This window comes from Triturus cristatus, chromosome 4_1, assembly GCF_964204655.1.
Source record: "Triturus cristatus chromosome 4_1, aTriCri1.1, whole genome shotgun sequence".
In the NCBI taxonomy this organism is placed as follows: domain Eukaryota; kingdom Metazoa; phylum Chordata; class Amphibia; order Caudata; family Salamandridae; genus Triturus; species Triturus cristatus.
Genome location: NC_140585.1, coordinates 1172718357 through 1172734927, shown reverse-complemented (window position 1 = coordinate 1172734927; position 16571 = coordinate 1172718357). Strand labels below are relative to the sequence as shown.

The 16571-nt window shown below is 44.1% G+C and overlaps 1 protein-coding gene across 1 annotated transcript in view; it reads left to right on the top strand.

The window, feature by feature from the left end:
* The window catches only part of LOC146856283 (dehydrogenase/reductase SDR family member 4-like), a 715264-nt gene that overhangs the window by 276650 nt on the left and 422043 nt on the right, over window positions 1-16571 (top strand). The window contains exon 4 of the mRNA XM_085654380.1: window positions 9078-9255. Within this exon, the coding sequence (XP_085510506.1) occupies window positions 9078-9255 (178 nt within the window). The remainder of the gene's footprint in view (window positions 1-9077; window positions 9256-16571) is intronic.

Here is a 16571-nt window from a genome sequence, read left to right as displayed (position 1 = left end):
ATGAAAGCAATAATGGATCCTGCAAAGCTATACATTTTAGAAAAGTAGACAAAATTCTGAATTCAGCAAGGGGTCATTTGTGTAGATCCTTCAAGGTTTCTATATAGCAGCTAACAGTTAAATATAGAAAAAAATGAAATTTAGTTGCAAAAAACAGCCTTTTGTGTCAACGTTTTCACCTGTAACTTCTTCTAATTATGACAGCTCTTTGAAAGCAATATACAGTTGAAAGCAATATACAGTTACATCCGCTGGACCGTTCTGGTTGTGGGGATATATAGGACTGGTAGGTTCACCAAGAACCCGACAAACCCAGAGTCGAAAACTGAGCAGCAATTTGCAATGGCTTTTTATTATGTACCGGGTATATAGCAATAATTGTGGGAAAATGTATACATGGAAAAATCGGTATGAAAGACACCTATGTATTTCTGAAATTGGAACAAATTATAGAGTTTAGAAACAGTAGATATTTGCACATTTTCGAAATTGAGAATATTCATACTAGCTTGAGAATTATCGGTCATTTTACAAAATGACTTCTTTTTTACACAATGTCTTTCATTTGGAAGGCAGAAATGCATCGAAAGTGAATAGGTAATAACAGTTGCTTTACAAATTTGAATTACCCTAAGTCTCCCGATAAAAATGGTACCTCACTTGTGTGGGTAGGCATAGTGCCCACGACAGGAAATGGCTCAAAACCCAACGTGAACACACCACATTTTCACAATGAAAAATTACCCTTTTTTTGCAAAGTGCCTAGATGTAGTTTTTTAACCATAGCTCTGCCGGCACCTAGGGAAACCCAGCAAACCTATATATTTTTGACAACTAGACACCCAGGGAAATCCAGGATGGGGTGACTTGACTGCCTCCCACCAGGTTCTGTTACCCAGAATCCCTTGCAAACCTAAACAATTGTAAAAAAACAACACATTTTCCCCACATTTCTGTGGTGGAAAGTTCTGGATTCACAAATTTCCACCCACCCCGCATTCCCCAAAGTATTCTGAGAAAAATGGTGCCTCACTTGTGTGGGTCGGCCTAGTGCCCGCGACAGGAAACGACGCAAACCACAACGTGGACACACATGAATTTCGCAGTGAAAAATTACCCTTTTTTGGCAAAGTGTCTAGCTGTAGATTTTGAACCCTAGATCTGCTGACACCTAGGGAAACATAGCAAACCTATACATTTCTGAAAACTAGACACCCAAGGGAATCCAGGATGGGGTGACTTGACTTCCTCCCACCAGGTTCTGTTACCCAGAATCCCTTGCAAACCTAAACAATTGTAAAAAAAACACATTGTCCCCACATTTCTGTGGTGGAAAGTTCTGGAATCTGCGTGGATCCACACATTTCCATGCACCCCGCATTCCCCAAAGTCTTTCGAGAAAGATGGTACCTCACTTGTGTGGGTCGGCCTAGTGCCCGTGACAGGAAACGGCTCAAAACGCAACGTGGACACACCTCAATTTTGCAGTGAAAAATGACCCTTTTTTTGCAAAGTGCCTAGCTGTAGTTTTTTAACTATAGCTCTGCCGGCACCTAGGGAAACCTAGCAAACCTATACATTTTTGAAAAGTAGACACCCAGGGGAATCCAGGATGGGGTGACTTGACTGCCTCCCACCAGGTTCTGTTACCCAGAATCCCTTGCAAACCTAAATAATTCTCAAAAAAAACAAATTTTGCCGACATTTCTGTGGTGGAAAGCTCTGGAATCTGCATGGATCCATAAATTTCCACCCACCTCACATTCCCCAAAGTCTTCCGTGAAAAATGGTACCTCACTTGTGTGGGTCGGCCTAGTGTCCGCGACAGGAAACAGTGCAAAACGCAACGAGGACACACCTCAGTTTCGCAGTGAAAAATGATCCTCTTTTGGCAAAGTGCCCAGCTGTAGTTTTCGAACCATAGCTGTGCCGGCACCGAGGGAAGCCTAGCAATCCTATACATTTTTGAAAACTAGACAACCAGGGGAATCTAGGATGGGGTGACTTGACTGCTTCCCACCAGGTTCTGTTACCCAGAATCCCTTGCAAATCTAAAAAAATTGTCAAAACACATTTTGCCCAAATTTCTGTGGTGGAAAGTTCTGGAATCTGTGTGAATCCACAAATATCCAACCACCCCGCATTCCCCAAAGTCTTCCAAGAAAAATGGTACCTCACTTGTGTGGGTCGGCCTAGTGTCCGCGACAGGAAACGACGCAAAAGGCAACGTGGACACACCTCAATTTCGCAGTGAAAAATTACCATATTTTGGCAAAGTGCCTAGGTGTAGTTTTTGAACCATAGCTCTGCCGGCACCTAGGGAAACCAAGTAACCTATACATTTTTTTAAAATAGACACCCAGGGGCATCCAGGATAGGGTGACTTGACTGCCTCCCACCAGGTACTGTTACCCAGAATCCCTTGCAAACTTAAAACATTGTCAAAAAAACACATTTTGCCTATATTTCTGTGGTGGAAAGTTCTGGAATCCGCGTGGATCCACAAATTTCCACCCACCTCGCGTTCCCCAAAGTCTTCCAAGAAAAATGGTACCTCACTTGTGTGGGTCGGCCTAGTGCCCGCGACAGGAAACGGCACAAAACACAACGTGGACACACCTCAATTTTGCAGTGGAAAATGACCCTTTTTTGGCAAAGTACCTAGCTGTAGTTTTTGAACCATAGCTCTGCCGACACCTAGGGAAACCTACTAAACCCACACATTTATGAAAACTAGACACCCAGGGGATTCCAGGGAGGTATGGCTTGCATGGATCCCCCAACGTTTCCTTACCCAGAATCCCCTGCAAACCTCAATTGTAGCTGAAAAATGCCCTTTTTTCACACATTTTTGTGTGGGAAAGTTGTGGCATCACCGGGCTGACACAAATTTCCTACCACCCAGTGTTCCCCCAGGTCTCCCGATAAAAACAGTGCCTCACTCATGTGGGAGGTCCAAGTACCCGCGACAGGCAAGGGCCAAAAACGTAGTGAGGCGACATCAAAATGGCAGATCTCAAAACGACCTCGTTTTGAAAGGGGGTACCCTTGGTTTTTGGCCCGGTGCTCGGCGGCCACCTAGGGAAACCTACCAAACCCACACATTTTTTAAAACTAGTCACCCGGGGGATTCCAGGGAGGTATAGCATGCGTGGATCCCCCAACGTTTCCTTACCCAGAATCCCATGCAAACCTCAATTTTAGCTGAAAAAATCACTTTTGTCACATGTTTTTGTGTGGGAAAGTTGTGGTGTCACTGGGCTGACACAAATTTCCTACCACCAAGCATTCCCCCGGGTCTCCTGATAAAAACTGTGCCTCATACGTGTGGGAGGCCCAACTACCCGCGACAGGCAAGGGCACAAAACGTAGTGAGGCGACTTCAAAATTGCCTATCACAAAACAACCTGGTTTTGCAAGGGGGGTCACCTGGGTTTTTGGCCCCGTGCTCGGCGGCCATCTAGGGAAACCTACCAAACCCACAGATTTCTGAAAACTAGACACCTGGGGACTTTCAGGGAGGTATGGCTTACGTGGATCCCCCAATGTTTCCTTACCCAGAATCCCCTGCAAACCTTAATTTCAGCTGTAAAAATCACTTTTTTAACACATTTTTGTGTGGAAAAGTTGTGTCATCACCAGGCTCCCACAAATTTCCTACCACCCTGTGTTCCCACGGGACTTCTGATAAAAATGGTGCCTCACTCGTGTGGGAGGCCCAAGTACCCGTGACAGGCAAGGGCCCAAAACGTAGTGGGACGACATCAAAATTGCCTATCTCAAAACAACATGGTTTTGCAAGGGGGGTACCCTGGTATTTTGGCCCAGTGCTCGGCAGCCACCTAGGAAAACCTACCAAACCCACACATTTCTGAAAACTAGACAGCCGGGGGATTCCAGGGAGGTATGGCTTGCGTGGATCCCCCAACGTTTCCTTCCCCAGAATCCCCTGCAAACCTCAATTTTAGCTGTACAAAATCACTTTTTTCACACATTTTTGTATGGGAAAGTTGTGGCATCACCGGGCTGACACAAATTTCCTACCACCCAACGTTCCCCCGGGTCTCCCAATAAAAACGGTGTCTCACACGTGTGGGAGGCCCAACGACCCCTACAGGCAAGGGCACAAAACGTAGTGAGGCAACATCAAAATTGCCTATCACAAAACAACCTGGTTTTGCAAGGGGGGACACCTGGGTTTTTGGCCCCGTGCTTGGCGGTCATCTAGGGAAACCTACTAAACCCACACATTTCTGAAATCTATACACTTGGGGGCTTTCAGGGAGGTATGGCTTGCGTAGATCCCCCAACGTTTCCTTACCCAGAATCCCCTGCAAACCTCAATTTTAGCTGACAAAAAATCACTTTTTTGACATATTTTGGTGTGGGAAAGTTGTGGCATCACCAGGCTGAAACAAATTTCCTACCACCCAGCATTCCCCCGGGTCTCGCCATAAAAATGGTGCCTCACTCGTGTGGGATGCCCAAGTACCCGCGACAGGCAAGGGCCCAAAACGTGTTGAGGCGACATCAAAATTGCCTATCACCAAACAACCTGGTTTTGCAAGGGGGTCACCTGGGTTTTTAACCCCGTGCTCGGTGGCCATCTAGGGAAACCTACCTAACCCACACATTTCTGAAAACTAGTCACCTGGGGGATTCCAGGCAGGTATGGCTTGCGTGGATCCTCCAACGTTTCCTTACCCAGAATCCCCTGCAAACCTCAATTATAGCTGAAAAATCACTTTTTTCACACATTTGTGTGTGGGAAAGTTGTGGCATCACAGGGCTGACACAAATTTCTTACCACCCAGTGTTCCCCTGGGTCTCACAATAAAAATGATGCCTCACTCTTGTGGGAGGCCCAAGTCCCTGCGACAGGCAAGGGCCCAAAACTTTTTGTGATAGGCAACTTTGATGGGGGTGGGGGCATGGGCATGACCGTTTTGGGCTGCCCCACTCTAATTCAAATTTGCCTTAAAAAAACCCTGGCGACTAGTGGGCTTTTTGCCACCCCGGGGGTGCAGAGTGGAGGCTAATGCCCTCATCTGCCCCCCAATGGGGGCAGAAATCCTACTAGACGCCAGGGATTTTTTTTAGGAAATTTTACTTAGGGTTGGGTTGCCAAAAACGATGCCCCACCCTAATAAAAATTTCCCCCAAAAAATCCCTGGAGTCTAGTGGGCTTTTTGCCCCCCCCGGGGGGGCAGATTGGTGACTACTGCCCCATCTGCCCCCTGGGGGGCAGGAAGGCTGTAATATTTGCGGGGGAGGGGGTGGGGGCATGGGCATGCCGGTTTTGGGCTGCCCCACTCTAATTAAAATTTGCCCCAATAAAATCCCTGGCGTCTACTGGGCTTTTTGCCCCCCAGGGGGAGCAGAAAGGCTGTCATTTTTGCGGGGGGGAAGGGTGGGGGCATGGGCATGCCCATTTTGGACAGCCCCCTCCCTAATTCAAATTTTCCCCAAACTAACCCTGGCATCTAGTGGGCGTTTTACCCCCGGGGGCAGATTGGGGGCTCCTGCCCCCATCTGCCCCCCAGGGGGGCAGAAAGGCTGTAATGGTGGTGGGGGGTGGGGGCATTGGCATGCCCATTTTGGGCAGCCCCACCCTGAAACAAATTGCACGAAAAAAAATCCTTGGCATCAAGTGGGCTTTCTGCATCCCGGGGGGGGGGGCAGATTGGGGGCTACTGCCCCCCGGGAGTCAGAAAGGTTGTAATGGTGGTGGGAGGTGGGGGCATTGGCGTGCCCGTTTCGGGCAGCCCTTACCATAAACAAAAATGGTGCAAAAACAAAATCCCTGGCGTTTAGTGGGCTTTCTACCCCCCCCCCCCCCGGGGGTAGATTGGGGGCTTCTGCCCCATCTGCCCCCCAGGGATGACAAAAAGACTAACTATGCCAAAATAATTATGGGGGAGCAGAGGCCCTTGCCCAAGGGGCCGCTCTCCCCTCCCTGGTGCCTAGTGGGTGGATCCCTGCTTGGGGATCGCCCTCCTGGGGCGATCCCCAAGCAGGGATCCACTAGGGATTCTCCCCTTTCCAACGATACCTCTCCTGAGTTTCTACGTGCTCAGGGGGCTAAGATAGCCCCCTGAGCATGTAGAAACGGAATCTGAAATGAGCCTCTTGGCTCATTTCAGTTTCGGTTTCACAGAAATGACGTCAGCGTGACGTGCGCGCCGATTGTCATTTCAGGGAAACCAGGGGGGGGGCCTCGGGAGCTGGGGAAGCTCTTCCCCAGCTCCCGAGGCTCTTTTAGCATAAAGGGAATCCAAAGGGATTTCCAAGGCGATATTTCATGACGAGCTGGACTCGTCATGAGCACACGACCACTGTGTGCCATGACGAGTCCAGCTCGTCATCAGCATCGAAGGGGCTAATGGGAAAGCACCTTTGATTGTTTTTAGTGTCTGTGGACTAATTATTGGTGTGTGTTGGGTCTGGACTGTTTCAGATGGAGCAGGTCTCACAGGTTGTAATGTTAATGTTTGCATGAAGAACTGGACAATATGTCTGTATAACCTGACTACTTCTTTGTAAAGTGCACGCACATCTCCTACTTGGAGTGAATGAATCTCAGGATGTGGAGTGTAAGTCTCTTAGACCGGCCATGTCGCTCCTCCTATGCTGAGCGGACATAGTCTTACGACCAAAGTTGTGTGATTTAGGGCACCTTTAAACCAGTTTTCATTTTGCTGGTAAGTTAACGGGACTTCAATGTCTTCGGTGGATCTTCAATGTATTCATGAAATAAATGTGTCTTCAATGTATTCATGAAATAAATGTGTCTGTGGATCTGCATGTGGGAATTTCACCCAGGAATAGAATCCCTTTGATCTGAACACCTTGTGTGCCTCAATCACGAAGGTAACATGGCCACCTGTTACTGGTACGCTATGTTCTACCAATCTCAGAGTTACTGCCTGTCTGCAGTTCTCGGTGATGTTTAGAGCGTTAGCAAATTCGTCTCCTTCCGCACTTCCACTGATACTCGCAGATTCAGTAATTTTGAAAGGAGAAGAAAGTAAAGGTTTAAGAGGTATGGTTTAGCACAATATGGGAACTTTTAATCCTTAAAAGGTTGTTTAAACCTTCAGCCAATACACAGGATGTACCTGCTCAGCTGAGGCGGATTATCCTTCCCACCTCAGACGTCTATGAAAAATGTGAGTAGGGCTGTCTGAGAAAGCACGATATAAGAACAAATTGTAGAGAAAAAATGACTTCCCCCTTGGAAACTGGATGTCCAACACTCACCAACTCTCTCAGATACGACACACACAATACTTGCAATACTACTACATGTCAAAAAAGATCACCCCTCTTGTTAATGTACCACCAAAGTCGAGATGTAGCGTTGAAGGATTATTTAATTAATGAAAAACAATATATTATATCACAGTATACTTTTGAAAATTAATAACACATAAGAAATAGAAATGTGAAATTCATATTTAGCATGTAGAATACAATAAAATACAATATACACTAATGTTAAAAACCCCGACGAAATATCTACAGTGACAGACAAAAGGAGAACAAATATGAACTGGGGACCCTTTTTGCACAGTTCTAAATGAGCTGTTGCATAGGCTGATCCAAAACTGTACAACAAGTTTGTATCCTGGTAGGTATTCAAATCTATTCCTTCCCAAGATGCCTTGTGGTCGTATTCAGAAGTGATCGGCGTTGATGCGTTTCAGTGGTAAGTCACTCTGTTTAAAAAAAACACCCTTTGGCAGTGGGGCCACCTCTCATATAATAAATATAAGAACCAAATCAACGTTGGGGGCACCATGTTGTGTAATTCTTAGGACCCCCCAGGAGCTGCGCGTTTTGGATGACCTAAACTGAGGGCTTGGTGTGCAGACAGACTCCGGACATCCCCACAGGATGAGCCAACCGTTAGACCTGCTAGCTCTACAGTGCCGCAACCACTCCAGTATTCTACAGTGGTGTATGTGGTTTCTGGCAACCACTGAACATTACTTAGGGAGGCTGACTAGAAACAACATTGTTTGAGAGCAATTACAAAGGCACACTGGTTCTGCATTAAGCATCGAGAAGAGGTAAAATAGTTCATAAAGGCCTAGCTTGAATGTGCACACTGTTTGCTCGGTGTTGGTCACTTGCTTTCCCTCTCTCTAACAGACCTGGCTTTTGCTGTTGCTTTGCCTTAACATGTTTCTTGGCTCCGTACAATACTTGTGTGGTTCAGTCATTTTCTCATGGATTGACTATTACTTTGGACACTGTCTCAGTATACAGCTAATGGGTTGTATATCAGAATTTACCATACAGAAATATAATTCTGCCATTAATATAGTGTACTAATTATCATTTACAAAATGATTGTCTCATTCAGTACAGACTTTCCACGATTAACTCTATTAAGTCTATTGAGGCAATGTTTTTTGTTACACAATATATATGTCAGATGATATTCTGATAACAATACTTTGGATTGCAACCTATCTAATGGGGCTGTGGGTATACTGGCTTTGATAACTCACCCCACTTTGCCCAGGGTGCTAGTTTGTGTAGTCAGATGCTTTCTTCCAGGATTGTCTTTACTGTCAAACATTTCTTGATAAAGAGTCAACTTTGTGTTGCTGTGTTCCTTTTCAGAACTGACTTTGTGATTGCATGTCACTTGACTCACTACAATGTTCTTGTGGTTCAACCCTTCCCCACTGATGGACCTTGTCATTTGGGCTCCTGCGCATATGATTGTGGCCCATTTTCTGAGCAATTAGTTTTTGGTCATACAGCTGTTTGCCCGCAGTTATACCTCATGTGGTCATACATTGTCTTCTGGCATTGACTCTGCTATTTCACACAGCCTGTTTCAAAAAGTACCTCATGATATGTTGCCATTTCTCCATGGATTGTTACACTATCACATATTGCTTGAGAAAAGGTGGAGTTCATGTCATTGTTCCTTAATTTTAGAACTGGCTGGGGTATTGGACAACATTTTGCTCCTTGTGGATCTCATGCCTCAAATTTGGGTTTGTCATTGCATGTCAGTGGGCTCAAGATGAACGTCATGATGTTCTGCACTTTTCTTCCAGGATTGGACTTGCCATTGCACGCCGCTTGGCTGAAAATGGTGCTCATGTGGTTGTAAGCAGCCGGAGACAGGAGAATGTGGACAAGGCGGTGAATCAGCTACAGTCAGAAAACCTGAGTGTGACAGGCATCACCTGTCATGCCGCAAAGCCAGAGGACCGGGAGAGGCTGGTGAACATGGTGAGAGAATTCTTTGCACGGATCTAAATCTTAACGTTCCAGAGTCTTGAGGGTGTCTGCTTTTTCCAGTTTTAAACAAATTATATTAGAGGTTAAACATTTGTATAAAACTCAAGAGATCAGATTATCAACAAGATGAGTAAACAGAAAGGTCATGGTGCACAATAAAAAAGCAAAAATTACTGTTGCACAATTGAGAACCCAAACATGAAACAATAGGATAGGGCGTCTGCAAATATGAATAAAGTAATGTATAACAATGCAAGGCTTAGACAAGGACATCCTATTTGAAGCTTTCTGTTACTCACACATTAAGGCATGTCCCTATATTTGGAATCAATAGGAGGCTTTCTCATGATATATGCACTTCTTCCTCAATACATGTTAACTTGGTTACATCTCTGAAGACCAACTATGGACGTTGATTCACCAAAATGCCAGTGATATCGGAAGTGACATCATATTCCATTGACTGTTACAATGCTACAGGAAATGACATCATATGACCTTTGGCCCTGCATCATCCCAAGAAGTGATGTCACGTAACCTTAATCCTGATGATATCACAATAACTAACATTGCTGAAGGTACATAATTGCATAATTATTAGTATATATTCTTCTAGGGTAGAACAAAGGGCAAGGACTTCTCTTCCCTGAGAAAAGTTTGAAAAAAATATTCCTTTCATGGTGTGCCAAGTTACTGACATCTGACAGTCCCCATGAGTTCACCCAATTAAGTATTTAAAATGTCCTTTCAGTGCCCGTTTATATAAAAAATTACTTCAAAAGCTTGGACCAGCATTTTGCCATAGTGGCCCCATTTGCCCAGACATTACATACAATATGTCAGTGCCAAAATTGTCCTAATACTGCTTCTCTTGCACTATGGAGGTCCCTTATGTCAAAGGTTATGTCCAATATGTCAAGGACCACATTTTGTCATGGATGGCCCCATGACCTTCCCACTGTTGATTTCCCATATGGCCAACATTTACACCAATATGCCATCACAAGCAATTTGTCACAGGTGCCAATTATGCCAAGAATTTCCTCCAGGAGGCCAGTGCTGGTATTTTTTCATGGGTGCTCCATGTTAAAATCTACTGACAGAGTACCAGAGAGTAACATGTTTACGAGGGTATCCCATATGCAACTGTTGCCTTCAGTATCCCACTGCCAACATTTTGTACAGAGTGTTTCTATAAGCCAAGAAGCATGCCAGGTCCAGCAGTGGATCTGCAAGCATAACAACACATGCTCACTTACATTTACTTATTGATACTCATTCCCAGACCATCCTGTAGCCTTAGAAGCACAGCACTAAGCTATTGCTAAAAGGAATCTTTCTATTATACTTTCCACCAAAAATGTTGTAATAAGAGAAAGGGATATTGCCACCAACATTAGCAGACAAAGCAGGGTGAACATATTGGGTTCTTCTCGGGGTCCACATTAACGACTAATTCACATAGCCGAAACTTGCTGTCATGGAAAATTAAGGGGATCAAATCCAAAATCCATGACCCAGAGTGGAATTCTTTTATTGGCATGCACCACATCATCCTTCTTCAAGAAACATGGGCAACTAACCTTATTCCTCGACCTGGTTTTCAAACTTTTAGTGAAAATGCAATCCCTTCTCTGGCTGGTCTCCCATCAGGAGGGCTAATAATCTGGCTACGCCTTGACTTGTTCCCCGCTGTTAGATTAGTCTCAGCTAGTTCTAGTGATGTATTAGCAGTCAAAATCCAACTGTCAACCCAAACAGGTCCAAGGTACATATCCTTGATCAACATGTATATTAGGTCTTTTCCACTTAATGCCCAATCCCCTATAGTGGAGAAGGTAGATGCTCTGATGGGACAGTTCAATCGTAAAGCCCTAGTGATTGTAGCAGGTGACCTCAACACTCCCATACCATTAAATGTTGGGCAGAATCCTCCAGAATCTGCAAGTGGTATGGCGAAAATAACTTTTATGTCACCGCTGCCTGGTTCTAATGAAGGAATAAAAATCACCAAAGTGGGAGCCCAAATTGTTGACTTGATATTAGATCATGGCCTAAGAGTGGCTAATGGGAATACTAAGTCTGATTGCCCCCCTTTCCCAACCTTTAAATGAGGCCTTAGCATCTCCAAAATAGAATACATTCTTGTGAATAATGAGCTATGGGCAAATATAAAGGATTTGAAGATAGTCCCCAAATCGGATAGTGATCACCAAGCATTAAGTGCATCGTTCTCCATGATTGCGTTTGCTTATGCAAAACTAGACCAAGTAGTGACCATCTCGACTATGGTCCCTACATCAAATTTAAGAAATATTAAATGGGCAGCCATGGAGACAGACACAAAGCGAATGACAAACTTATATAATCTTTTAGTGTGGAAATTTTCCCAGGTTGACCTGAGAGACATAGGTAGTACCAATGTTGTCTACATACACTCATAACTCATGGGCATATAAAGATCATGATTTGTCAAGAAACAAAAAAGAGGGGCTCTCCATAAGAAAACCCCCTCTTGGAATTCAAAATTCTGCTGACTAGATAAATCCCTCTTATTACGTGCGATTGAAAAGGGGAAGAGAGTTGAAATTGAAGAGGCCAAAAAAAGTATAAAACAACCTTAGAAAAGACCAAAAGGGAGTGGGAGGAGGAACAGTGGTCACTTATGGTAGAAGCCCTAGAGAAGGGAGACCACAGACCTTTTGGAAATTAATTTCTGTTAACTCCTCTAGTGCTAACCATCTGGAGTTAACTATAAAACCTGAGTTATGGGTCTCTCATTTTTGTAGCCTGTATAAAGGTAAATCAAACCAAATCAGCTCAGCAAGTCCCCCCCTAGGGGACAAGCGTACCGCAATGGGAAACACAATTCATGATGAGTATAGAAGATCGGACGCACCAGAATTTAACCTTACCTTTACTATTGCCAAAACTCATCTAGCAGTAAAGCAAATGAAAAAAGAAAAAGCCCCTGGGATGGACGGTATCCCGGGCGATCTTTTTTAGTCCCAACTAGATATTTGGGTACCATACCTGAGTGCAGTATGTAAAAGCATCCTTAAAGGTAACTCGATTCCGCCTACTTGGCATGGAGCAATTATCATACCCATCTACAAAAAGGGAGAAAGATCAAACCCCTATAAATTATAGACCCATGAACCTATTGGATAACAACCAAAACATTTTCTGTAGTCAGGTGTTGTTTAAACTTAACGATTTGATGGATGAGAATAACATAGAAGATGCGCAAGCTGGGATTAGACCCAAGATCAGCACTCTGGATGAGGTCCTCCGCTTCAAGGTGATAACTTGGAAATATGTCACCTCGAAGCGTGACAATCTATGTGTCCCCTTCATAGACTTGAGGGTGGCATTCGACCTGGTCCCAAGGGAAACTCTATGGGAGGTACTGGACTGATATGTTATTCCTAAAGATCTAGTAAGGATACTGAGAGTCTTACAGTGGAGTCTGCAGTGGAGTGCGGTTTTAAATTGGGGGCACTTTTGATGAACAATTACCTGACAGGAGCCTGTCTGCGGAGACTGCAGCACCCCGAACATCAGTGGGGCCACGTAAGCCTGAAAATTCAGAGCTGAACTGTGGGACAGCAGACAGGCTAACAAACCAGACTTTTACCAGGAAGAGGCCCACTGAGGGTAATTTAAAAACGTTTTATTCATGATGCATCACAGAATCTACTATAGATATTAATTGAGCTGAAAGGAACTACCAATCCCAGCACACAATGCAGTTATCTCACCTGCAAGAACCTACTAAAGGTAATGGAAATAGTTAAATATCAAAGCAGCATGCCCTTTCAGCTAATCTGGGAGCACCGTGAGAGCCTGTGACCAAGGAGCAAGCCTCTGAAACTCGTAAGGCAGGAAAATAACTCTGAAAGTGAAATGCCGGTTGCTGGTATTAAAAAGAAATCTTTGAATTCGTCTGCAGTGGAGTGCGTTTTTAAATTGGGGGCACTTTTGATGAACAATTACATGAAGGCAGCCCATCCGTAAAGACTGCACCACCCCGAACCTCAGTGGGGACACGTAAGCCTGAAAATTCAGAGTTGAACTGTGGAACAGCAGACAGGCTAATGAACCAGAGTTTTACCAGGTAGAGGCCCACTGAGGGTAATGTAAAAAAGTTTTATTCATGATACATCACAGAATCATTATAGATATTGAGCTGAAAGGACCTAAGAATCCCAGCACATAATGCATTATTTCACCTGGAAAAACCTACTAAAGGTAATGGAAATAGTTAAATGCAAAACAACATGCCCTTTCAGTTAACCTGGGAGCACCGTGAGAGCCTGTGGCCAAGGAGCAAGCCCCTGAAACGCATAAGGCAGGAAAATAGAAAGTGAAATGGCGGTTGCTGGTATTAAAAAGAATTATTTGAATTTGTCTGCAGTGGTGTGTTTTTAAATTGGGAGCACTTTTGATGAACAATATATATATATATATATATATATATATATATATATATATATATATATATATATATATATATATATATATATATATATATATATTTCTTTTTTTTTCACTGAAAAAACCATAGGTTTCAGGGACGTTATAGTTAGTCGGACATTTGACTCATAAAACCAGAGAAATTCGCCTGTTATAGTTAGTTGAGCTAACTATAACTCGCGCGCCTATAATGCACTGCTGATGACGTCACATATTACATCACTCATGACATGGTCAGTGACATCACTGATGACATCTCAAATGACATCACTGATGACATCACTGATGACATCATCCAGTGAATGTGTGTTTCTGTAAAGTTTAAATATTTTTCATATATATCTATGCAAAGGTCTATTCAAGAATAGGTCGATGTAAACGTGCCTGAATACATTATTTAGTAGATGCATGACTGACTCTATAAGTCACTGATTGAATGTATGTTACTGAATGCATGGGTTAGTGACTAGACTGTGTGAATGTCTCTCTTAGTCTCTCACTTGGTATGTAAGCAGGTGCATGGCTTGGTGAGTAGCTACATCAGTGTGTATATGTGTTTTTCATTGATTGTATGAGTATCTGTATGGGGGTCTGACTGTCTATGCGGGTGTGTGGGTGGTGTCTGACTCTGTGCATACATGTCTGAATGGCCGATTCACTGGTTCTATAGATTCAAAAGCGCATCTCAGAAGGACTGTATAGATAGCTGACTGTGTGAACAGGTGTGTTCATTAGTGAATTGATGTCTCAATTGTATATATGTGAGTAACTATATATGTTTTTACACACTATATGTGAGTGTTGGGGTATATAATTGACTATGTGAAAGACAGTGATTGCAAGAGTGTCTACATACACAAATGTGTATATGTATTAGTGATTGTATAAGAGAGTAAGTATGTGATAGTATCTATATAAATAAGGAAAGTGATGTGTGTATAAATAAGGCAGGTGTTGTGTATATATCTGCATAGGTGAGTACATGGGTGTATGATTGATTTTTGACATGACTGAATAGATGTGTGAGTAACTCTATGGATCAGTAGCACTGTGTACATGTATATATACATGTATGCTGATGTAATGATGAGTGACACCATGTATAAGTGACTGTATCAGTGTATATCTGGCTCACAATATATAGATAGGAATCAGTGGATGGATATCTAGTATCTGGTATTGGTGTGTCTATGATTTTCAAAACGGTAGTCTGTATTTTAGAGTGCGTCTATCAAAGGTTATATTGCAGTGTGAAGAGGTGTGTCAGACTATCACGTGGATAATGTCATCAGTGATGTCATCAGTGATGTCATTTTAGATGTCATCAGTGATGTCATCAGTGATGTCACTGACCATGTCATGAATGATGTAATATGTGACGTCATCAGCAGTGCATTGCAGGCGCGCGAGTTATAGTTAGCTCAACTAACTATGCCAGGTGAATTTCTCTGGTTTTATGAGTCAAATGTCCAACTAACTATAACGTCCCTGAAACCTATGGTTTTTTCAGTGAATTTCTAAGGTTTGTTAAATGCTAATTCCTAACTATAACGTCTGTAAAACCTATGTTTTTTTCAGTGAATTTCGAAGATTTTTTAAATGTTAATTTCCTGTTTTAATATTTATAAAACCTATATTTTTTCAAATAGTTTTTTAATATTTTGCAACTCTATCATCCTTTTTTAAAACTTTACAAATTATATAATCTTTTATATCTTCCCCACAAAATATGTATATCTTTTTTATTTTTAGAAAACTACAGTCCCATACCCCGGTAGTCTACCAAGCTCGATCAACACGCCAATGCTATCCACCACATTTAAATGATGCGCATTTCGTATCAGACGGGTTTGTGGCACCGCGTCCCACGTAGCAACATGTACATATGAGGTTGCGCCAGCTGCTACTTTGGTATGTGACGGGTACGCACTACCAAGCCACGCGTTACGTCATGTACGTATAGGGTCGTGCTCGCTGCGTGTTGCGTATGTGACGAGTGCACGCTCCCACGCCCTGTGTTACGTCATAGACATACGATGTCGCACCACAGACGCCATTCCCTCATTTTTTTTGTCTCAAAACTATATCTAAAAATCCTTAAAGTGTATATGAGAGCAAGCGATAATTAAAAATATTTTAAACAGTTATATATTTCTAACTCTAATAAACTTATATTATAATGAATATATTTTCTCAAAATCACATCGGGTGCAGTCCCATTGCGCACTTGCTGCGCGATTGCCATCTAACCATTAAGAAAAAGCATTTAGGGGAGGAGCCTAGCGCGCAACCAAGATGGCCGCGTAGGTGCGAGGCTCCCGAGGACCTCCGCGACCTCCTGAATTAATCCTGGCGATATCCTGTCCTCGTTGAGGGGACTGTGTTGGGGAACCGGAGCTGAGGCGCCACCCGTTTTTTGGGCTCGAATCGGACCCCGGACGCCGGTGGGAGCATCGATCGAAGGTTGCGGCCTTCTCCTCGCCGGCCCCCCGGATTGGAGTAGTGGGGCGATCCGGGGACAAAGTGAATAACAGCGGCGAGCGGGGCTGGGCGACTGGCGTACCCCGCACTTTCACTTTCGCTTTTGCGCCCTCCTAGCTCTCAAGCGGGGTCGGGCTGCGGAGCGGGGTGCGGTGGTGTGGCCTTGTCCAGGAGCCCGGCTGACCCGCCGGCGGTGGGTTGACCCGCGGTTCGGTGGTCGCCCCTGCCCCCCCCCCTGGCACCCGTGACTTGGTATAGCGGCCCGTCTGGGGAGCTTGGCACAACGGTGGAAGAGCCAGCATGTCCACCAAACAAGATGGCGACCGGGCGAAGGTGAAGACGACCCGCCG